This window comes from Leuciscus leuciscus (assembly GCF_965113295.1).
Source record: "Leuciscus leuciscus genome assembly, chromosome: 7".
NCBI lineage: Eukaryota > Metazoa > Chordata > Actinopteri > Cypriniformes > Leuciscidae > Leuciscus > Leuciscus leuciscus.
Genome location: NC_138731.1, coordinates 27,703,244 through 27,728,031, shown reverse-complemented (window position 1 = coordinate 27,728,031; position 24,788 = coordinate 27,703,244). Strand labels below are relative to the sequence as shown.

General features: G+C 40.9%; 1 protein-coding gene across 4 annotated transcripts in view; it reads right to left on the bottom strand.

The window, feature by feature from the left end:
- Positions 1 to 24,359, bottom strand: part of zeb2a (zinc finger E-box binding homeobox 2a) — a 51,641-nt gene extending 27,282 nt beyond the window's left edge. Inside the window, exons 1-2 of one of the 4 annotated variants that reach the window (XM_082176361.1) lie at positions 23,035 to 24,359; positions 21,588 to 21,718 (exon numbers count right to left, since the gene is read on the bottom strand). In XM_082176361.1, coding sequence (XP_082032487.1) covers positions 21,588 to 21,711 — 124 coding nt within the window. In that variant the 5' untranslated portion in view covers positions 21,712 to 21,718; positions 23,035 to 24,359. The other 3 variants (XM_082176363.1, XM_082176360.1, XM_082176362.1) reach the window with 3 other exon arrangements.
- Between the last annotated feature and the right edge of the window lie 429 nt (positions 24,360 to 24,788).

Genomic DNA, 24,788 nt, shown 5'->3' with positions numbered 1-24,788 from the left:
GTCAAATAAATAAATCAATCAATGGTGAAATTAGTCATGCTGAACATCATCTTTAAATAAAGGGGGAAGAGGGGAACATTTTCAGTAAATTACAAACATTTCTTTCACAACCGTAAAATGGTAGGCGGCTTGCTCAAAAGATTCTCAATATAACGACAAGGCCGTTTTTTTTAACATTTCTAGAGCTTGACAACAGTCCTTATTCACTTGTATTGTATGAAAAAAAAAAAAAAAAAAAAAAAACGCTTGGACATTTTGCTAAATATTTCCTCTCATGTTCTAGAAAAGAAAGAAAGACATACAGGTCTGAAATAGCATGATATTAAACAATAGAATGTAAATTTTGGGTGAACTATCCTTTAATATCAGTACAAATCTATTGTGGTAAGGTTGGTGGTAAGGTTGGTTAGGTGAACAAAACACAGTCACATAGAAGAAGAAAAGAAGAAGAAGAAAACACTTCACCTCATCATACCGGTAATGTTGCTGCAACAGTGTGTCGTTTGTCAAAAGAGTGGGGGTGGGGGGGGGGGGGGGTTTCTCTGTAGCTGTTTGTCTCTGATAAGGCCCTAACACATGAAGATATGAACTGCTCTGTTTGTGAATGTGAGCATGTGTTTGTTTGAGAAAGGTATTCTCCCTTTTTTTCCTAACTGTAACTAATTCTACTTTTACACATTTTATATTACATTCATTTGCAAGAAAACCGGCTTTGGGGAATCACCTTGTGCTGTTTCGAAAATCTAGGCGTTCTTCAAATCTAAAAAGTTGCCTCAGAGAAGATGAGCTCCAGTCTAATGTCATACAGTATGCCCGTGTAAATGCTAGAAATGATGAAGCCATTCCGGCTTCAGCAGCCCGCTAGCCTCTCAAGGGGACGCAAGGCCTACTTCCAAAAAGCTTGAATTATTTATTGACCTAGGTGGGAGTGCTCTCTGGAAATGTTCAAACCCTTTTTGACAAAAGAAAGCAACATGTTTAATTCCTAATGTTTCAGATCAAAACAAAAATACACCATCTTCACTTTCTCCATACATCATTTAATAATGACTTTACAGGCAAACAGTGTGCAGTATTATTTCACTCTGTTGCTATATTAGAGTTCCTGATTTACGATTTTGGCAAAAAAAAATAAAAATAGGTGCCCTCAAAACACACATTCACGTTCGCGCACACAAACAAAGCACTACGACTTGATCTTTGCCAGGTGGCAAATAGTACCTCAAGGCTCCCTGGCCCACACATCTTAATGTGCAGTATGTCAGATGTGCCGGGTTGACCTTTCACCTCTGAGAGACTGACTGCAGGGAACCCTTTGTTTCACATCTAACACATTTCAGACCTTACTATGTATTGTAATCTCTGCAACTGGCTTGCGTTGGTCCGGGGCATAGAATTCATTCTGTTTTTTTTTTTTCATTCCCTTGTGAAATATTAACTGGTTTGAATGTGATGTAATTTATGCGTGCTGGCACAGAAGCATGCCCTGCTAGTGGAGTTCATTTTTGGTTCTACATTTCTGAGCACAGACTTCACATCTCAGCATGTTTAAAAAGTTAGGAAATTTAAATGGATAGACATTTCTATGATAATATTGTTTGGTATGTTCTTTCTACTTTTTCCAATTTTTGACTAGTGTAACCGGAGGGGAGTTTGACATGGAGCTTTGTGTGTGTGCGCGATAGTGCCGTGATGTAAATAAGAAAAACAAATCGTTGCAAAACCTCCGTTCTTGTTTGCCGTGGATATTCTAGTACGAGTGTTGTTCAAGTAGATCAAGGGAGCAGTATAATATCTGAGATTAAATGTGTGGGGCATCTGGGGTTCTCTCGCCGAACAGGATTTATGCAATTATTCTATGATGAATAACACTACAGATATCACCAGAGCCTCATGAATATTCGTGAAAGTCACTGTATGAAATGGTCCCATTCCAGTACATCACACACAAGACCATTTGTAGGCTTCCATCTCGCACACGTTCAAGCATGTATGTGTGCATGCACAAAAAATTATGTCAAACTTCTTTTTGTCCTTCTTAAACAGACAAAATGCCATTTTTAGCCACTCTCAGTGTGTCCTTCCACCTATTTGTTAATTTCCTGTGAAACAATTTTGCAGTAGTGAAACTATATAACTCAGCAGACCTCGGTCGAATGGCCACTGCAGCTCAACGACCCAGATGAATGTCCACCCATAACACACAGGCCTATACCATGTAAATCTGACCTCTAGCCATGTTGTTTGACTACCACTGCACACTGAGCTACACACTTGCTTTCTAAATGGGTCAGTTGAGTAAAGGACATTTACAGTACATCGCCACTGTACAAGCCACAACTAAAGATTCCACTGCATCACCAAAACATGTCACATGTTTACTATATGATTTTATACAGTAATATAGATATGTTGTTTCCTAAACAAGATGAAATTCTCAGTGGATTTTGAGGAGAAACCACATCATTAATCAAATAAAACATAATAAATAAATAATTTATTAATAATTAATTATTTCATGAAAAAATACTTATTATATTTTTTATAAAAAAATAAAAAATAAATAAAAAGTAAAAAGTAAAAAATCATAAAAAATCAATACTACATAAATAATTAAATAAGATAGATAGATAGACAGACAGACAAACAGACATACTTTTTTCACAGTCAGTCACTAACACTAAAAGTAAATGTCTCGCAAAAACAGCTTCATTAAAGATGTCTTATGTGTGCTGAAGATAAACTACACATGAAAGTGAACGACAAATTAAGATAAACAAGTTTGTTTAGACCAGTGAAATGTAAATTTTGATACTGGTCTCCTCACACCTGTCCTTGAGCTTACCACATACAGATATCATTTACAGGAAACAGAACTAAATACAATACTTTTTTTTTAAAGGATGACTATTTTCACACTTAATTAACACTTGTTTTTTCTCTTTGCAAATATTTTCCTGTCGTCCTCAGCAACCTGAATCCAACCAATACATGTCTGACTACTGTGTACCAATAAGATAATGTGAAAAGTCCTATGGGGGAATTAATTCAAGTGTTGAATTAATGGCAAATAAACGGGTCCTCAATGGAACTGCATTATACCTCGTCTAGCTCCACACAGATGATTCGTCATGTTGATAAGTGGACAAAGGCCTAGATTACCCTAACAAACCCTGCTTTGTGATCCTGTCCTCCGGTTAAAGAGGGCACAGGGAGTAACGAAGCAAAAGGTACCACCGTCTGTCAATTTGAATCAATTTACACATCAGGGAACGGCAAGCCGTGTGTCCCCCAGTGCTACCTTCACAGTGACAGATGTACGTCTACAACATGTGACCTGAGAAAACGACCCCTAAAAGCCACCTGCCCCCTGGGCACAGTGCGGGTAATTTGTCCCACTGTTCCTATTTGACACTGTCGATGGCGATGGTTGTCTGAGGTAAGAGGAACTGACAACCATGGACTCCCCAGGGCAAAACTTTCCACCCAAGTGAATCGGTAGGATGAAGGTTAAAAAAAATTCTAATAAATGACTTCTGAGTAGTCATTTGGTCTTCATTACTCCCTCCTCAAAAACAAAATAGGACTATAAAAGTCTGTTGCTTCCTTGGCAAGTCATATTTTGCAAGCAACATGATAACTGTAAAATACATACCTTTTATCTTGTGTGTTTAAAAAATATACACTGTATTTCAGAATGGCAAATGGTTTTAACACTCCTTAAAAGTTTTGGTCAAATATTATAGAATCTGTCCTGGCAATTGAACAACATTAGCATTAGCTCCAACCGTACTACTGCCAATGTGCAATCCCTAAAGTATAATACAGCCTTAAAAAGCTATCAGAGCAAGACTAACTAGCTAATCTATCCTATGATAACAAGAACATAGATTAAAGGAGAAGAGTTGGCTGCACAGTAAAATTTATATAAAAATTTACAGTGGGTCATAATGCTAATGAAAAAACTGAAGAGTTGGTAAAAAAAACTCTTTTGAGATGGCCCACACAACTGTTTCCCTCAGTCATACTGTACAATAATGATCAATCTCAGTGGAAATAACTTTCACTCCCATTTAACAACAACCCAAATTTCCTCCATGTGGGCCTGTGGCCAACACTGACGATTAGTTCTCAGGCTAGCATGTAGCAGCTGGACTAAGCTAGTGAAAAAATACGTATGCCTCCATCATGGGTGCGGAATGTGACAGCTCATGCTCATAGCATTTTTCCCCATCCGCCTCCTTTTGATTCAACAAATCGCCATAAACTTTTCCTGTCATCGAAGTGCATTGTGGAGTGCAGTGGGTCCCAGCGGGGGAAGAGCCATTCTTGCTAGCTTTTCACACTCATATTTTATTTCCTTATTGTGTTTGGACTCCAGCCTACAACATCCAGGTGGAGATGATTTCAAGGGCAAGTGCCAAAAATGTGCTCTAGCAGCCAGGGATGGACAGGGATAACTAAGCAAGCTCACCTCTTGGCGCTGAGCTGCCATTTTGTGTCCAGCTTTGTATAAACAGGTCTTTCTTTGGAACATGTGGAACACAACGAAGAGATTCAGTACATCAAGTACACACTTAACCAACAAATACACTGTGCTAAATGTAAAATTTAAGTGGATATGTGAGGAAGCAACTCTGATTGTATTAAGCAGAAGTCATTGAATCAGCCCTTTTGATCAATAATTAGCCTACCACAGTTGTTTTCTTTGCCACTTCCTGTTTTATCACATGACTGCGCTAAAATACGGAAGCTGATTTTAATGTGAAAACCTAAAAGACTAATTTGGGGGAGAAAACCCCAAGATGCTATTGGAATCAGTTTATTATGGAATCAATTTTTTATATATTAAAATTTCTCATTGTCATGAATTAAACTATATGATGCCCAATAAGAACTCGCCTCAAAACCATCAACACACTGTTAAATGCTAATTCGCAGAAATTATATTAAAGCTAAAATCAAGCTATCACAAAATAATTCTCTGAAAAACAGAAATATAAGATAGCACAAATAGTATACATAAGTGCTCAAATTACAAAGTGATGTGCCAATTCAAGCAGTCATCCAATTCGCGCCAAGCACAAAATGACACATAGTTCTTGAGAACGCGCTATCTACCTGGTTATTAGCAAAAGCTACATTTGCTTGATGAAAGCACAGCCAAAAGAAGGCCATCCCCAGGAAAGGAGGGCTGGTCTGGGCTTCCTTTAACACAGCAGGGTCTGGTAATAAATGCTCGGCCTTTTGTTCCCCGCACAGTTGGCAGGAGGTTAGCCAACAATACAGCAGCCATAATGCCCTCTCCCAAGGGATGCTAGAGGCTAACACTGATTCTGTTACATTGAGTTGCAGCAAAAAGAAAGGCTAGGTCATGAACTACTTTTTGAATCACCTCAGCATCAAGCCATTGTTTTGTTCTCACACTAAAAACACCCTTTGAATCCAAAGTTCGTTCTGTCATTTAGCTGGTCACATAATTGTGAACATGCACTACAGCGCAAGGTGTCTTTGATGCATATTGTTTTCCAGGCTAACTATTTTTAGGTGTATGTGACTGACAGCTATCTTTGGACCGCTACGGTGGGAGACTGCAAGATCAAAAAGGCTACAGCTGTCTGAACCCCAGCTTGTCTCGCAACCTTAAAGATCACCCGCCGACAAGACCTAAATTGCTGATACAATCTACCCATAGATGGCGGTTCCCTGCTGTAGGAAAGGCCTGTAGGGCTGTAATCTCAGCAGACCCTCAAATGCCCTGAAAATTAGGCCAGAACTTTAGTCTAGACTCATGAACCCTGGTGGTGTCAGGTTGCTAGGCCACCTGAGTTAGCATGTGGCCCTTTTTCTCCACACCAGCATGTAATGTGTGCACCTCTGCGGGGAGGTAGTAGAGGAAGGGGTCTCCGGCAAGCGTGCTCAGGTGTTTTAACAGCTGCCGACCCCCTTTAAGCTGTGAGGGTGGTTAAAAGCACTAGGAAGTGACCGCTTGATCAACTCCAGATGTCGAATAATAAGGAGTGGGGGGACGACACCTACAGAAGGTAGGACTAAAAATGTCGACCCGCCACGTCTCATTCCTGAGTCATGCTGGCATCTTACTGCCTTTAGCCTGGCAGATCACTCCCAGAGATACTTATTACTGAGGGAGTGTCGCAGTACAGAGTAAATCAGGAAATAGGGGGTGGAGCTTGAAGATCGAAGTGCACTTCCAAATAAATCCTTCCATTACCGGCAGATTATACCTCACGTCTCCCCCCACAGACACCTTTAAGTCATGTAGCTTACCGGCTGCCTTACCGGTGAAGTCGGCAGCGGGATAAACATTTTGAAAATGGAAACCCGAGCGCAACTATCCAAAGCCACAGACTGGGACCTGCGCCACCATCTCTCTGCTCTTTAAATCCCAAAGCATTGAGACACTAGCATACCCACTCAAGGTGCACTCTAAAGCAAGTGCGTGGAGGACCCTTCTCTCTTTCTTTCTCTCCTCCTGTCTTTCTTCCCCAATCAGTCCTAGGTCAAATTGACTATAGGCTCCAATTAGCAATTGCCTGGTTCTATTGTGGGAAAACAATTTGCCACTTAAAATGGGACTTCTCAAAATGCTCAAGCTGTTTTGCTTAGAATAGTTTTAAGAGCACTAGTCGTTTTTAAGAGTCTTGATAGTGCAGCAGAAATAGGGATCGGTGTGAGGACATTATCGTATCTTAAATAGAAGTGTCGCTGAAAAGCAGAATGAGTTACAGCTATTATCTTAAAAAGCTCTCTGTACTTCACACACCCATCCTCACGCATACACACACGCTCGCTCTCTGTGCATTTCCACATTTTACTCCCCCTAAACACGGGTGTTTTTCTTCAGCCACAATCCTACATGAAGTCTGTTAAACACTCAGCACATGTACAGTATGTAGGAAGTACTCGCACACCACTTCTTCACACTGTAAGTTCAGTTGTATCAGTTCAGTAGCGTCACTTTTCAAAATAGCCTTCACTGTCAGCTTCTGTGGTATAGGTGTGGAACAGTCATGCCCTCAAAGATCCGAACCATGTAATAGGTTAATTTAAACAGCTTCAAAATGACAGTAATACACGCTTACATGTGCAGTTATAAACGAGCTACAGCAGATTTTTGCACAGTCGGTCTACAGTTGTCATCTGTCTGTTAAAGTATGAATGAAATAGAAAATTGTATATCTCCACCTCGCTTGTGTTGCATTTGACTTTTGAGTTAAATGCATGTTGTGTGTCACCTCTGTCTTCCTTCAGGGGATGTGCATAACACCAAGAACAATTGTAGTCTGATTAAGGTGTATACATGCTGGACGGAGTAAAGCAACAATAGCATTATCTAGCTCTGTTAGTCAAACTTAAAAAATCTGACCATTACAACAGCAGTCTGACTTAAAAAAGATAATAAGAAATTATATTTAATAAGAAATTATTGTTGTTGTCTGCAGAGAACCTAAATATTGTGTAATAATATAATATAATATAATATAATATAATATAATATAATATAATATAATATAATATAATATAATATAATAAAAAAGTTTCTCTTATTTGGTGATGTATTTTTCAAGCCTATTTTCTGTTACTGATTTTGCTGTGTCATTGGGCGAAATAAAATAAATTAATCATATAAAATAATAAAAATAATATTATGTTTTATATTATATTATATTATATTATATTATATTATATTATATTATATTATTTGATTTATATTACCCAAGGAAAGATTACATTTATATTGAAAAAGAGCTGGAAAAAAGCACAAACAAATACTACATTACTTAGTATTTGTTTTAATTGTTTTAATTATTTTTTACATAACCGCTCTGAGTTCTGGGTTATATTTTGCAAATCATTCCCAGTTTCCTTGGGGACACCTTTTCATTGGTTCCGAAGCTTTCTCCCATCTTGTTATGTGAATGCATTTCTCAGCCAGGCAAAAAGGGAAAAAAAGAGAGAAGTATCCTAGAATTTTAGTGGGAAGAACATAGGCCCACCCACATGATGCAGGCTAGGCTGTGCTACACATTAAAGAACAGATTTTGCACAGTTGGAAAACGGGATTTATTCATTTCCCCAGGTGGAAAGAGATATTGTTGCCTCGCTTAAAGGGGCCCTGTGAAACCATGCAGCTTTTATTAGAACGGTTTAATATTAATCATTCTGTTAGCTGCTGTGAAAAGCAACTTTAGGTTTCATAGTGTCACGTCCCTTATATACAACAGGACAAATATTTCCACAGATCTCTTCAGACAGAGAGAAAAGCTGTTTTTCTACACTCGTAACCAAAAGCTAAAGGACTAAGACAAGAAATGCTCACAGTGTGTCTGGTAAACACTCAAAGTTTGTTTGTTTAGAGTGTTATTTATTTATATATGTTTGAGAAATCTTCTATTGGACTCAAACCATGAGCAGTGATTAAAATTTATATTCGAATCAAGAAACGAATCGTTTCCTGAAGTCCAGTTGTTGCATTGCCAACCCAGAAGTAAACGTGTTGCTAGTTAAGATCTAATAATAACAACACAGCTCCACACAAGCACAGATAGTCATCACGTATGAACAGCTGGACGTGCAATATATAAGCACAGTGAGACTGCTTATCAGGAATGAGTCAAATACTTAGCAAACCATATTGCAATTGTGACTTTGTTACTGAGCAGCAGAGGAAGTATAATAAAGAGGAAGTCTAAAGCTTTCTTCAGGGCGTCTTTAACCAGCAGACAACGCAGAACATCGTCTTTTAGCTTGTGTGAAATGTGTGTTTATATGAAGATGTTCTTACCTATGTTGATTAACAGATGCAGCACCGGGTGAGACAGAGAAGAGAAAGAGAGAATTAGTGCATACAGAATTAAAATAATGACCAAACACATAAAATGAATTATTATGTGTTTATGCATATTCACCATATATTATATTAATTATATTATATTTTAAACTCTTATTTTTGCCATTATAAAATGCCTGATATTTTATTCTATGGGATAATCATATTCAAGGCTATACAACATATCACTTCTTTTGATCTTAGGTTCACAGATATATTTTCTCCCTCTTTCACATGATGTGAAAACATTTCCTGACAGTTTTGGCTCTTGCTTTAGGGAGTGTTCGAAAAATAATTACTTTTCCTTCAATTGGTTTGAATAGTAACTGTAGACATAACCAGATCTTAATGAATGACCTTCTGGTCTAGTGAATGTATGCACATCTAACATGTTAATTACTGTCTGGTATTGCTTGAATCAATTTGCATTTAACCTAGATTTCCAGTTGACAGGGATTACACCATGTGATTAGTGTGGTCAATATGAACTAATACAGACTACCTTTACAAAACGCTACAGACTTCTGCCTTTAGCATAATCATTGGATTTATAGTTTTGTTTTATTTTGAGAAGTTTCCTGCATCTACTTTATAGAAAGAGAAAAAAAAAAAAAAATTGAGAAGAAAATACAAAAATTGTAACTTAATTGGTCAAGACTTCAAAGTCTAATGCTTTAACAGTGTAAAAAGATAAAAATGAAACTGGAAAATATTCTTTATTGATAACATCCATCATATGGAGTATATAATTACTAAACTGTTAATCCGTGGTTAATATGCCTTCCCTCAAGCTGTTCATAACAAACCAGGCATTACACACAACACTATGGTCTCACTAATTCCCATGTCTCAGACATGCAAACAAAAGACCCCCTTAGACAAGAGGTATGACCCCCACCCTGGCCTAGTGGGTCACCTATTTGTGCCTCCCCGTCTTCTTTCCCACGCCAACCTCATACTCATTAGGGCCCTGCATAAGGAAGAGTGTCTGCTAGGGCATTAGTTTCAGGTGAACTGGTTGACATGGTGCCCCAGAAGGATTCCCACTCCTTCCACCCTTCCCGTCCTGTCTCCTGTCTCACCCCACTTTGTTTATTTATTTGTTTGCTTCTCCCTGCATACTTGGTTGCCAGACAGAGATAACTGGTCCCCTCCATTTCAGCAGCAACTGCCATAAACAAACGACTCATCATGTATAGTAACATACACACACACATACACACACACTTATGACAACCTTTTGCAGAAAATATGCCTACTTTGACGTGGTCTTAGGAAGCCAAGCAAATGTAAAGTGTGTCATCTTAAAGGCCACTGATATCTCATCCAGTTCACTTCAGTTAATTTCAGATGAGCCCTGGTTCAAATCAATGCAACAGGAAGTTCCCCACGCACTGTAACGGCTCATGTCAGAGTGCCTAATTTAGGACACGGTTGAATCTCCACCCTTGCTAAAGTGTTTTGGAGAAGACGTCAGCAGACCTTCTCATTCTTCACAGAGAGGTGCAGTTATCACATAACCTGTGGAAAAGGGTGGGCGCCATCCCGGTTCTTTAATTAAAAGGGAGAGACTGTAAGCAAACTCATCCTTTTAAATGTTTACAGATGGCCATGTGTCAACAGCTCGCTGCTGATTGCCGTCAGTAGAGTAGCAACAGACAGCTGGAGCATACTGCTTCTCTCAAACATTCTACCATAGTTGTCGCATGTGGTATGACTGTTTTATGCCACTTCCTATGTTGAGAAACATTCTGAGTAACTATTTCAAACATAAAACTGCAACTTTTGACCAAACAAGCATCTTTCCATCAAATATTTGTAAACGAGCAGCTACAAAAACATATGCTTCAATCTCACCTTATACTATTATATGTTAGTCAACTCAGAATCACAATAAGAAAGCCAGTTAAAAGACATTCACCCTGCAGTCATGGGAAATAAGTGTAGGACTGGCCTGGGAACTGTTTATTTGACGCAAGCGCACTGTTGACAGTATGCTTAGCTGAAAGAAAAGAAAACTAAGGTAAAAAGCAACAACAAGTGAACAAGGGTAAATAGCTTGTGCAGACAAATTTATAGATAACATTCACGGTCAGTTGGGAGGTTCCTGGAACGTTTTCGGCCAATGGTTTTTGTTGGCACTACTAATGTAAACTACTCTTCCTTGATTCAGATGAAATGGGAAATTATTGGCTGGTCCCAAAGACATCAGCTACCCTTACATGACATGGGATTGAAACTCAAAAATCCATCCAACAGAACTCGGTTCACAGCACCCACCGCAAAAATGCAGGGATGTACTGTGGTGTATTTTTAGGGAGAACATGGAAAATGAAAATGGTAGTGCTCTCTGTGGCTTCTCAGAGCTCTTTGCCTCCAGGGACAGTAACCACCCATTCTAAGGAAAACAACATGTACAAGTACAATGTCTGAAGCAGTGACTCGTCCAACCTAAAATGAGCTGGATTTTCAATAACAAATATCTCAGCAAAAAGCAATTCAGTTCCACCTATTTCCTTTCTATTCTAATATGCTGTTCTGTCAAGTGAATAATTTTTGAGATTGTGACAAATTGTCTCTCAATGTACTGTTTTAGTCATCTCTCTCATTAGACTGTGATGGGTATATGCCAATGGCCACATACCAATGCAAAGAGAGAAGCCTCACATGGAAAAAATACATTTATACCCCCCTCCTCACATCACTTGTATCATTACACTGGCCCTTGACCCTATTGCATCTGCTCTCTCTAGGGGAGACATACACAAACAGCAAAGGCTGTTTTTCAGAACTGACGCCATAAGTTTCTGTTTGACTGTATCATGTCTGACGAAATAAAATTAACAAATCTCACATTGAGCTCCTGTGTGGTTATTTCAACAGCTCTCTTGGCAAATGAGTCAATCACCGGTCTGAGTAATCTTGTTACCTGTGAAATGCATGCATGCCACTTCTATTGGCACAGAACTACTGAAAAGGAGGCTTAGCTTAGGCAAAACAAACTAGGCGTTCGAAAGAGCCATAACTGTCTTGCTGGCTATGATTTTGTTTTGAAGGACCTTAAAGGACCTCATGGTCTGAGGAACCTTTCACATTACAGATACAAGAATGACTAAGCGTCACAGAATGTCTTTTGGTTCTGACTCTGCAGAAAGCACTCTGCAATATGCTAGGTGCTGTTGGGAATTAAAGAGCACCTTCTTTTTATCACCCTGATGCTTTACACCACATTTGTGGGGAACCATCCGTCTCACGGGAGCTCACAACATTCTGAAGCACCTTGTCAGATGCCGCCTGACCTAGTCGCTCCACACAGCACCCCAGGGGAGAGAAATAAAAAAGAACGAAACAATGACTGAGGGGTTGTGTGCAGCCAAGAGGAGAAATGAGGGGAGGAGGGGAGGTGACAGCGACAGGGAAAGAGAATGGGAACGCTCCGATGCTAAGCCCACCGCTCTACCATTTCCTCCCCCTCTGCATACACACACACACAGCCAGGCCATTGTACACCCAGGGGGCTTTGCAGATAAATGGCCGCATGTTAACCACATTTGACGTGCTGCACAAAAGGGGACACCGCGGGTCCCATGACGCAACCTGCAACAACTGAAACCCACCGCCCCCCTGCTTCCTCACCTCACCTCCTCCTCCTGCTTTGCCCATCCTAACGGAGAGAAAAAAAGACATGAGGTGCAGCGATTGGGTGAGGCTAGGACGTCAAGTGCAGAGAGAGGCAAGACAATTTGTCGCTAGGCTGTAAAGACTCCTCAGCATTATGCCTGACTGGGCTTTTTGACCCAATGCCATGTCAGAGCAGTGACAGGCCCAAAAACTGAAAAAAGAAGACTTGAAAGTTTGAAAGACTTTTATTTGAAAGACTTTCCTTTCTGTAAATTTCCAAAGAAAAACATAAATGTAATTGTTGGAAATTTTAAATAATAATTATAAATAATAATGTTAATTTGTTTTGTTAACCTAAACAAATCTAAAGTGACATTTCAAAGCTGGTGAAATATAATGTAGCTTAACATGATCACTCGACTTTGTTTAATTAAACACTCCATAGGTATGATGAATTTACTGTCATCTAAAAGATTGATGGGACTTTCAGGACCCCTAAGCATCCGATTGAATCGCATTTGTGATGACAGGCCTGCAAACAGGCCGTTACGGAGCGGAAAACTTTACTTTGAGCATTTGCCATGGACCTCTCTTCCTTTGGAGTCCATTCAGGTACAAAAATTGACCTCTGAACACCAGAGCATGGGAGCCAGCCTTCACTTTCACTCCTGCACCCACTCTCACAAGTACAGAGCCAAAAAAAGTATGTTTGGGGGGAGGGGGGAGTGCTCGCTTTGCAGCGCCAGCACTAACCTTTTCAGCCTCGTCACGTCTTTGATGCCTGACGGACTACACAAAAGCACCTGCTCCATCCCCGGAGAGCTTCTTTGGTTCCCCCCGCACCAACCCCTGCTGACCTCACCGGCATTCCATGCCTTTGGGGGGCCCTTCCCATGGCTACCTCTTCCTCAGCTGCCCCCAGACCCTCCCGCAGCCGCCCCCTTCACCCCCCTAATCCCACAGTAAACACGGCAGGGCCGGCCTGTTTGGAGGATGCACGGGACTTCTCACAGAGCTCCAAGGAAAGGTGCACCATGGATAGGGCCTCGTTGCGTGGGAATATGGGAGGAGAGGGTACAGCACCTCATTGAGATGCAAAGGGGTCACTGGCAAAGTGAAAACCTCATAAAGTGACAAAGGCCTCTCCAGGTTGATGTGGAGATGGGTAAACTCTTTTTAGTTAATGCAAATGTAGGATTCATTGTGGTGCGATAAAATAATTTAAATCAATGCTGAAGTATTGGCTGCCATAACAAATGGTGTAGTTTATAACTGGAAAGTTCACAGGTAAAAGTTTGATTGATCGAATAAGCAATTATTCCGTGTTTCCTCCCACTTTTGTCTTCAGTTTAACAAAACAACATTGTCATGGCTATCCGTGTCCATCTGTCTCAATGTGTGAGATATTAGAGAAAGAAAGAAAGAAGAAAGAAGAGAAAGAAACATTGAAACATTGTGTGTGTGTGTGTGTGTGTGTGTGTGTGTGTGTGTGTGTGTGTGTGTGTGTGTGTGTGTGTGTGTGTGTGTGTGTGTGTGTGTGTGTGTGTGTGTGTGTGTCTGTGTCTGTGTGTGTGTGTTTGTGTGTGTGTGTGTGTGTGTGTGTGTGTGAGAGAGAGAGAGAGAGAGAGAGAGAGAGAGAGAGAGAGATAGAGAGAGAGAGATCAACTAGTGAATTGACAGCTGTGAGCTTTTTTTTTAGCTGTGTCCTGTTTTTTAATACAACATGGGAAAGGAATTTCCAATACTAGATACATCGTATACAAGTGGAGGACATTGTAAAATGGAGAAAATAAGCTCCGCACTATCAATAAGTAGTCCTAACACATAACATGTAATAACTCTCTGTCTGACGCCTCAAACCTCAACACAAGTATCACTATCCTTGCCTCCCTGCATGTTTGCACAAAAGCTGGAGTGTGAAGTGAATCAGCAGGCGGTGCCACCCTCGCATTACAAATGGCTTGATTGGTCCTTCCCCTTTTCCATTTCCTGTGTACCTTCCCAAAGCATCATGTGACCTCTACAACATCTCTAACACTCCCCTCCCCTCTCCTCCAATCGCTACCCGCCATACCCAGCCAGCGCTGCTAGACAGCGCACTAATTGCAGACATGCCAGGCTACCACCATAATAAAGCTGGGAGTTGCTTTGAGGGGGGGTGGCATGGCTTGCTCATTTGCGAGGATGGCTGAGGAAGGTGCCACACATGAATATTTCATTAGCTTTAATTGCTGAGGAACACTTTCTTTATGGCAGTCTCGCCAAAGAGGCCGCCGCTGGTAATAACGAGGCCTGGCCCATTGTAAAACTTGAAAAGATGATGGCATTAAGACCAGTGATTTTGCCAGCCTGAAAAGGTGGGTTCAGTTGTACCATCTGGATCTGTGGCACACATGGCAATTCAATCCTGCTACTGCCTAGCAATTGGAACACAATTAAGGCCTGACATCATTCAGTTACAGTAGACCCTCAGGGCACCTTGTACATCAATATAAGGAAGTCCAGCATCATTCAGTCTATCAATTGAACTTTAGCACTTCACAACCAAGGTTAAGTAGAAACAGACCAAACCCTGCTTGTTTTTTTTAATTATAAAAAAAAAAAAAAAAAAAAAAAAAATTCCCACACGCACTATTAAATAAACTTTACTTTAAACACCTTTGAGCAGCTCGGGTTCCCTATTGTGAATAAATGCACCAGTTGAAGAGAGTGAAAGAGCTAGTCCATGCAAGAGTCTCATTTGTAGTAACCAGAGGCTGCTTTGACGGGGCCATCAGATCCAATCCTCCTGAGTGCTAGCGCTTACACTAAGGAAGAGGATCATTTAGCCCAGGAATGTAAAGCACAGGACATCCTCCCTGATAAGGAGCAGGCATGCCTTGCCCGAGGTTGTGGGCCAGGAGTTATCGACTTGAAAGGCAGCAAGTCAGCACTACACTCCTTGGCTTCTGTGAGCGGAGAGTCTCCTCATTACTTTAATTGCTAGACCTGCAAACCTCAAAAAAAGTTATGCCCTGTAATCTCAGATGAGAGCCCTGCTGGTGGACAGTAGGAAAAGCAGTAAAACGGAAAAGGCAGAGCTCGGTGACTGCTTTCAAACCTCACCTCAGATAATGATAAGACATAGCAGATTCGAGGAGTGACGGGGAGTGAGGTGCTACAAACGCAGTCTGTCTGTCAAAGTGGAGGCATAGAAGGAATGCTGTCAGGAGTAATTCCTCAGTAGTGTTCATTTCCTGAGGTAGCAGGTTGACATTTGCTTATGACAGTGCCCACAGCCCCTCTGTCCCAGGCAAGTGCTGGGAATAGCACCACACTTTCACACTGCAGAATCCACATCTGTGTCATAGGAAGATGTCAGAGCCCATTGCCAGTCCTTTTTACTTTCACTTTTATGTTGCAAATTGATGACTGAATAAGTATGAGTTTAGATAACAAGGCTGATGTAATTACAGCTATTGGCCCTTCTAACATAGACGTGCATGTTTAGTCTGATCTCAGAGCAGTGCCTGTGACTGTGGGTCAGAATGAAAGAGGCCATTACACTCAAGCTAATCTCTGAGAGCAATCTATTCCAATTACTTAACCACTGTATCACAGGCCAACATCTCCACCCTCATCACAGCAAAGGGAAGATACGCGCTGATAGACGCAGCCTGTGTTTTCCTAGCAGCTCAGTGAGGGGAACCTTCAAACGCAGATTACTGGCAACAAGGCCGCAGCCCATGGACACGGACTCTTTCGGCCTGTAATATAGATCTGGCATTAGGGCGGGAGCATTGTCAACAGAGTGGGCTTTAAGAGGCATTCACCCATACATGGGAGGTCTGGGCCCACAGATGTCATGACACCTTAATCCACCGATCCGTTATTGATTGTTCCATGTGTCTGTGACCTTGCCGGAGGTGTTCCACTAATCAAACGGGACATGTCCATGTGAGTGCGTACGGTGTATGTGTGGGGTTTGTGAGAGAACATCCATATGTGTAGGAAAACATAAGTGGGACTTGAGGGAACAATTAACAGTGATTCCAAATTGCCGAGAAATTGTGAAAAATAGAGGGGTTAAATGCAAGAAAAACAACTTTTATCAAAAGCTTATCAATTTTGTATGCACGTTATAATCACAACAACACAAACACACAGACATCCCAGTCACGCTCAACCTTAGTTCCATTCATTATCACCGGGACTGTTGTTTCTGCTGCCTGCAGTGACATACCTCATTATTGACCTTGGTAAATCCTCGCTGTTTAGGCTAACGGCAATTCGGCGCCACAAAATGTCACAGCGCTACTCTGCGCTCACTCATGAAGAAAATGTGCACATGGTTAGTTAGGGGGAAGACGCACAATAAACTCTGTCAGTCACCTTGAACTACAAACATACACGTACACGGCCGAGCACCTTGAACAACAACAGATAACTTGTAAAGTACAGCCTCTGACTATGGAAACATCACACGCTATCTTAATCACCATGGCCGACGTGGGTGTTTTTGGCATTCTTAGGCCAACTACCCACACCCAACGTAGCGATGGACTGCATAAAACACGAGCTGTGGTATTTGAAGCTGTATCATCTAGTAGAGAGTGGGAGAGCAAGAGAAAAGAGGAGGGAACAGACTCACTACTGTGAATTGCCCATTCCGGTTAGTCACAAGTGACACAGGACTAACGAAGCCTCCGGTGGTGTTCTCCTGTCCCTCTTAGCGGTGACAGATGTTAGGAGAACAGAGTCAGATAAAGCTCTCTGCACTAGCTTGGAGAAAGAAAAAAACTGGGGGATGGGTTTAATGTAGCTTAACTTGGAATAAAAACACCATAGTTATGCCACGGTTAGACAGTTTCCTGCCACAAAGTATATAGGAATCTAAGCATCTCCTAGCAAATATTCCAAAATATCACAAGCTTCAGCGGGATTCTTTGAATCGGCATGTACTCAGACCACAATGCACTTTGTGCAGATGCTCCCGAGACAACTCCTCTACCTAGACCCTTCTAATCTCTCCCGTCCAGAGAAGAAGTTTGAGGCACACAATGGGGGCACGTCTCTACACTAATGTATGTTCCCTTGTCTTTGGCAGATAGCAGACTGCTTTAGCTTTAACCAGCCTCCCTGGGCCACCAGCATACAGCTTAATGCGATAATACGGCCGCCCGGTGAAGCATTAGGCCTTCTGCACCCCAGCAAACAAAGGACCCCCTCTTTCCAAGCAGGGTCCGTCCCCTCCCCAGTGTCCATAGGTGTTTGCTGAAGTAAATCGGCCTAAATCCTGCACAGCTTGGCCCAGCTGAAAGGGGAGGGGACTTGAATGAAGGTGTACAGATAATCTCCTTTTCTTACAAACAAAAAAAAAGTCGAGGGGGGAGGGAGCGAAACAGATAAAATTAAGAATTCATATCACATGGTGCATTTGAGTATTCTTACGTTCCCTCTCTCTCTCGGTATGCCTGTGGATTTGCATTTGTGATCCCTGACCTATTGAGGTACAGGGGGAAAAGCGAATGAAAGGCTAACACAATAATGGATGTCTTGTCTGTCAGTGAAAAGGCACAGGCGTTTGGCCCCTGACTGGATGTTTTGTCTCACTTCGTGCAAGCGATGGACTGCTAGAAAGTGTCGGTCCTGAGAGTGGCATCTGTCCCGCCACCCATACAAATCCATGAATCTCTATAACCAACGTCTTGTTTCTCTTATCTCTATATCTGGGTCGTTGGCTTATCTTGAATATGGCAGATGTATGGCAACTTTATGGGGGGTATTTTCAAAAGAAACTAGTCAAATAAGTCAGCTAAAACTGAGTGTGTGATTTTGCTACAAAGTGACAACATAAACAACTAACACCTAACGTCTGTAGCAGCACTTTAAAAATGAATTCCACTTAGTCTCAAGCACTTGTGATATTTCGTTTGGGTCCATAAAACAATCTGTTGCTTGCCCCTCCATTCCCCCTGCCCCCAGCTCCCCTCCCGTATACACACGCTAACTTGTTTTCTCTCACTCAATTCTTTCTAACCTTATCAGTGTCTTTCTTTTTTTTTCTTTTTTGTCTCTCTAAGTCCCTCCCTATTCTCGCTTTCTTTCGTCTGCTATTCGGCCGTTAATAGTTCCAGACTGGCATCCAGTAACATTATCTAGCCATTAGTAAGGACCCCGTCCCTCGCTGGGGCAGTTGACTGGCGTGGGCAGCGTAACCAAGGGAGTTTAACAATCGCAAAGAGGCACCAAAGTTATGTCACTCTACCTCTATACCTCTAGCTCGAGATCATAGTTTCCACCTTTTCTCTCCTTACTCGCTCTCACTCTCCCTTTCTCCTTTCTCTCTTGCGCTCTTTTCATCTCTGGCTTTGGGATGCTGAAAGCGAGAGAGTGGCCTGGCGGCAGTGAAAGGGCTGAATTGTGATTAAGAAGGAGGAGAGGAGCTCCTTTTCTTTGTTCTGCCCTCGGGGGTGTTTACTGAGGGGGTGTGTGGTGGAGGAGGGAGTGAGGGAGGGAAAAAATAGAGAGAGAGAAGGAGAGAAAGAGAGAAAGAAGGGAAGGGGGTGGCTGAAACATGGCATAGCAGATATGAAAGGCATTCAGGTCAGCACAGATGATGGTACTACTGGAGAGCTACTTGAGATTGGTGTGTGCATGTGTTTTAGAGAGTTAGACTACTATTTGTATATTTGCAAATAAATAACTGCAGTATTTATTTATTTATTTAAAGCTGTATTTAGTAGGAAGTGGTTAAAGGAGGGTGAAAGGTATCTGCTGCAGCTGCATTCACAATGGCCCGGTTGTGCGCAATACGTGCCAAAGACAGTACACTAGACACCCTGGTACTGCCGATTATAAGAGCATGCCAATGAGATGCCCCAATGACAAGCCATTGTCTTAGCGCTTTGTCTCGGTGAACCTGCTAGCCTCTTTATGCCACCCGAACAAATATCACACAATGTTCCCTTCATAGAAACAAGTGATTTAATCTGTTAGCTGCAGTGACTCAATACAGTGACTTCTCACAAAGGCTTCTGATCATCTGTATTAGTAGCTCTAGCATCGGTTTCTAAACGGGCCAAAAAACGAGAATGAATCACAAATAAATTTGAAAGTGACAGCTGTAGTACACATCATAGACAAATTATGCCTAATAAGAGAAAGAAAAAAAAACATGAGAGAAATTAAAAACCGACGCAGCTGAGCATCACATCAAACTTACAATGATGTGTCATTAAAGAGAAAGCAACACACAACAACAGAACCATGACAATCTATAGAAAGCTGCAACTTTATAGTCTTGCGCCTCTGACAGTTTTGTCAAGCTGGCCCTCACAGCTGGATGTGACGTGCTGTGAAAAAAAGGGGGAGGTTGGGGGTGTGGGAGGGTAAATGACAACCACAACACAACTGCAGCCAGAGAGCGGATCGAGTTTCACATAGGGCCTAATGTGACCTCCCATTGGGCCCTCAAAACAGTGGGGTGGGGCCGCACTGCAAAGAGAAGAGGACCTGAACTACAAACTATAAAAATAAATTTGGATTCATTTTTTAACAAATCTGTCATTTTAATATTCAGTTTCATATTTAAATTGGATAAAATGTGTCTTTGAGTTAATGAGGCGATAAAGTAAACAATTGAATTTTTACATTCAATAATAAATTTTTAACTGATCATTTAAAATAATAATATAATTGTAGCCTATGCAATTATATGTAGGCTTAAGTGTGTAGCTGTTCAACAGAAAAGTATCCAACTAGTCAATATTATTAATGAGTGTGTAGGCTATTCTTTCTATTATTTACATATATAATAACGGCAAGTGAAGACGATTCAAAACATTTTATTCAACTCACGTCTCATACAAGACCCGTTTTATAGTCATCGCCGGATATGTATTATTTATCTACTCCTCTACTTATTTTCCTCAAATACATTTTCTGTCATTAAAAAGAAGGGAAAAAGTCAATTTTCCTGAAAGTTAAATAAATGAGTAACTAATGTTTTCCCTGATAAATGTTTTCAAATAGCTGAAAATAATTATAATAATTTGAATCCGAATCACGAGAACTTCAGTCATTTTTGCCCCCATTTGAAAATACTTTCAACCCATCGACTTTATTCAGTGTCATACACTCCGCGACAGGCTACATTGATTTGAATAAAATCAATAGATCGCATTTAATAAAGTATCGAGGTCAAACATAGCTAACAGGGTCCGAGAATGTGTATAAATTCTACTCCCAAAATAACTAAAGCAATATTTACATGTATTTACATAAAATACAGCTTGATCAGCATAATAAGAAGTGTTTTAAAAATATTACACTCTGATTCAATTAAATTCAATCTTTTCTTTTTACAAAAAATATATATTTATCTATAAAAGAAGGACGGAACAGCGTGGGTAATAGTCTGAAGGTGTTTTAGATGTGTTTGTTTTTCTTTGTGTCTAAAATTCTCCTCAGGCCAATAGCCTACACCAGGACTTTTCTTTTTGTTTCATTTCCTTAGGATCCCAACAAAAACAATCGTTACTTCAATTCACGTCAATGACCCCTTCAACACAAATCCAAAATCATGTGTTTAATAAGTCATAACGGTTGTGACTATTTATAAGTTAAGAAAGTGGCGAAAAGTGTCCCAACACATAACCTGTAACCGTACAGCACTACTTTACTCCTTTACAACTCCACAGAAGACAGAAGTCCATAACAAGTATAAGTGTAAACGTTTGACAAAACAAATATAACACCCAAAACAACTTTCATACGTATTTTAAAGTATTTTAGAGCCGTATTGTGTCCAGCAGAAGACACGCGTGCGCGCACGCACTCACACACACATAACGGTTTTGTGCTGTGAGATAATAGACGCTCACATCTGAACTCTCCCTCTAACTCCTACTCTATTACAACTTAAACATTTCCACGGCAAGGAAAACAACTTAAATCAGTAGGCTTATATCTACCTTAAGCACACTGCAAAATAGTTTACACTGTTGTTGAGTTTTCCGCACTCTTCTGTACAGCGCTTCAGTTGACAACGCACAATTTCACCCAAATCCAACTGTGTTTTAAAGACGCGAGAACAAGCCCGAGACACGTTTTTCGACATAAGATACTTTCTTACCGTTCTTTCTCCTCGGGTTGGCCTGTTTTCTCCTCTTACACCGGGGACCCTCCGCCATGATCTCCTGCTTCATTGATAAGAGTGGGTCAGATGGCAGCAGTCCGCATGGGCTCCGCTCCTTCATCCAAGATCTAGCAACCAACACACACACGGCAACAATTGGACTCTCAGGGCAGGAAGGAGGATGTGTGTCGCTCACAGGAGAGCAAATGATATTTTGGGGGTAGAGTGACTGAGATGTCCGAATGAAGTTATCCAGGAGGGTTTGTTTAGAGGGACCGTGAGCGTCCTGCGCGTCGTCTGATCTTTTGAAGTGTGTGTGTGTGTGTGATCGGACAGCAGCGCGTGAGTGCGCGAATGAAGGGGGACGGACACACCGACACCTTCAAGTCACCATAAAGCATGTGCTGTGCGTATAGAGCATATCATAGAATGAAAAGCGATTAAAGTTTCCGGCAACTTGTGTTTAGCGGACATGGCTTTGTGTCGTTTTTTTTTTTTTTTTTTACTTTTCACTCTTTTTGCTTTAAGTTGTTATAAGCATCGGTTCTGGTGGGCTACTTTCTTTGTGAGTCTGATGGATGTAAATATTGGCTTCATAATTTCTCCACTGCCTGACTTATACTGATTGACCGAATTTAATTAAGCATAATTACTTTTCCTCGGAAATGACAGGATATTCCCGTTATGTTATAAAGTAGCATACCGTGCTGATTAAAAAGGTTTGTATATAGTTCCCTTTTTTTCTCTCTTTTTTTTTTTTTGTGGAAAATATGGAAAGGGTCAAAAACATTACGTGTTGCATTTGAGTAAACTTTTCTAATTATTGCTTAGAATAAATCTTACATTACATGTCAGTTTATCACAATGTAAAATGTAAAATAAAATGTGCAGCATTGTGATGGCGAATGCTTAAAATAACACACGGAATCAAAGCTTGATAAACAAACAAATAAACACGGCACATTACCCTCTCATCACAGTTTAGCCTATATCATTCTCATCACAGTCGTCTTGGACAATTCGTGGATACATATGACAAAATTGAAATTATATATATTTTTAGCTTATTTATGGAATTTAATGTTTAAGTATTTAAACTAAAACTATAAGTCATGTGCCTAAAATCGAAAATAAGATTGAAATGAGATGCGGATGAAGAGAAAAAGTGTTGTGTTGTTTTCTAAAGGGAAAGCATCCGTTTATGAGAGCCGCGTAAACATGCACTGATAAATTTAACGAGCGACATCATCACCATCATCCCTGCGTGAAGCTGCCGGTGTGTCAGCATCCGTGAGGCGCGCGCACCTTTCTCACCTTCTCACCTGAGCCGACTGAAGCCAAGTTGATTGAAATCTCATATTCGGGAGGGGGTTAAAAAAAGTAAAACAGGCTGTATAAAAAGCATCCACAAGGACTCAAGTACACACGAAACAGGCTCACCTACCCGATTCTATATGAAAAATCCCCCAAAGAGCCGGTTAGAGGGGAGGAAAACGCCACAGAGATGTTTGGAGCGCTGAGGAGGACTATAATGAGGGACCGTTATTCCTGATGGACAGGTTTGGACTGATCTCTGTGAGCCACAACACGGAACAAACCTGAGGACGCACTGACGTGTTCCGCCTCTTCAGATGACATTTCTGCGCTCTCTCTTTTACTTTTGCGCTCCGAGACTCTGACACACACGCCACCTATCTTTACAGGGCGGGATAGATGGAGAAACACTGAAGTCGTCTGATGAATCAGATCAGGTGCTCGCGTCTATCGCTCTGCAACACACAGGTGTGACTTTGGAAAGGTGAGGCTGTGGACATTATATCCTGTAAGCGGAACAGAACAAGAATGGTTAGAACTCGAGCATCGACCGCATGATCTTAAGGAAGAGGAGCTGAAAAGATGCATGAGAGGCTGCCGGTGCTGCACTGATCTGACAGGTAGCTCACCTGTGTGTGGTTGTGTGCGCGCGCGCGCGCTCTCTTTCAGGCATTTCATTGTTAGGCTACTTCTTGTCTTGCGCAGTGATGAATGTTGCATTTGCTATTTTCACGCGTATGTTTTATATGTGATTCACTGTGTAATTTACGGGCTGCTTATGGGCTCCAGGGTGAACAATACAATTAAAAGTGATAGTTTAGTGACTCTGTTGCATATTTCAAGCCAGACCTGATGAATTCGTTGCAGCAGGCGATCAAGAATAATTTATTTCCACCAAAATCTAAGCTATCATAACAAATCTCGCTATATATTTTTTCAAACGTTTTTCCTCCTTTCCTCAGCCTTTTTTTACCCCTCAATCTTTCATTTTAATACAGCACTCCGTGATATATTAAAGGCACTGTGATTGGTACAGTGTGAAGAAATTTACCCTCCCTAAATTCATGCATTTTTTTTCTCTTTTTTTTTCTTTTTTGTAGGGATTATTAATTGACCAATAAAATGCCAGTGCTGTTTGATGTACTCATTAAAGACCAATTGGATTTCACTGGAGGCGTTTATATTAATCGATGCATTTTATTTAGACATTGCTTGAGCATTGAGTTCTCACACGGAAATCCCTCGTTGCGCATGATGCATATAATAATAATAATACATGTATATTAAGGGTATTACTATATAATTATTAATTATTGTCATTGCTGTTATTGTAATGTGAAATACTACTTTTTTCATAAAACATGGGAACGCTAGACGCTGCTTTTACTCTTTTTCCATCTTCATCCATTATTTTTATGAATGTGTGTTGGTGCCTCTGCGGAGTGTGGCGTGAAATTGGATCATAGTCGAGAGAATAAAACCCTAACCTAGAAATTTATTTGTGTCGATTATTTCTTTGTATTCTGAGACACTATGACCTATTTTCTGGAGAAGTAAACGAAAGAATCGAGTGCAACAAGGACGGTGCTCAGTTAACCGTTCTGTGTGTGCTGTTGTGTCAATTGGCAGCAGAAGTTCTGCTGTATTACTCATTCACTTTGACTAGAATCAGCTCCCCTCGCGAGATTTCTCACTAATACATTCCGAGGATAAAACGGCATATATTCAATTCCTGATTCTTCAACTGCCATTCGCAATGATAGAAACCAATGTGACCTCATATTCTTACGTTTCACCCACATACTTCTGTTCCCAAATGATCCCTTTGTCTCATTTATAACAAGATTCCTCTGCTCTGGTTTGCCCTGAATTTAGTTTTGTTAA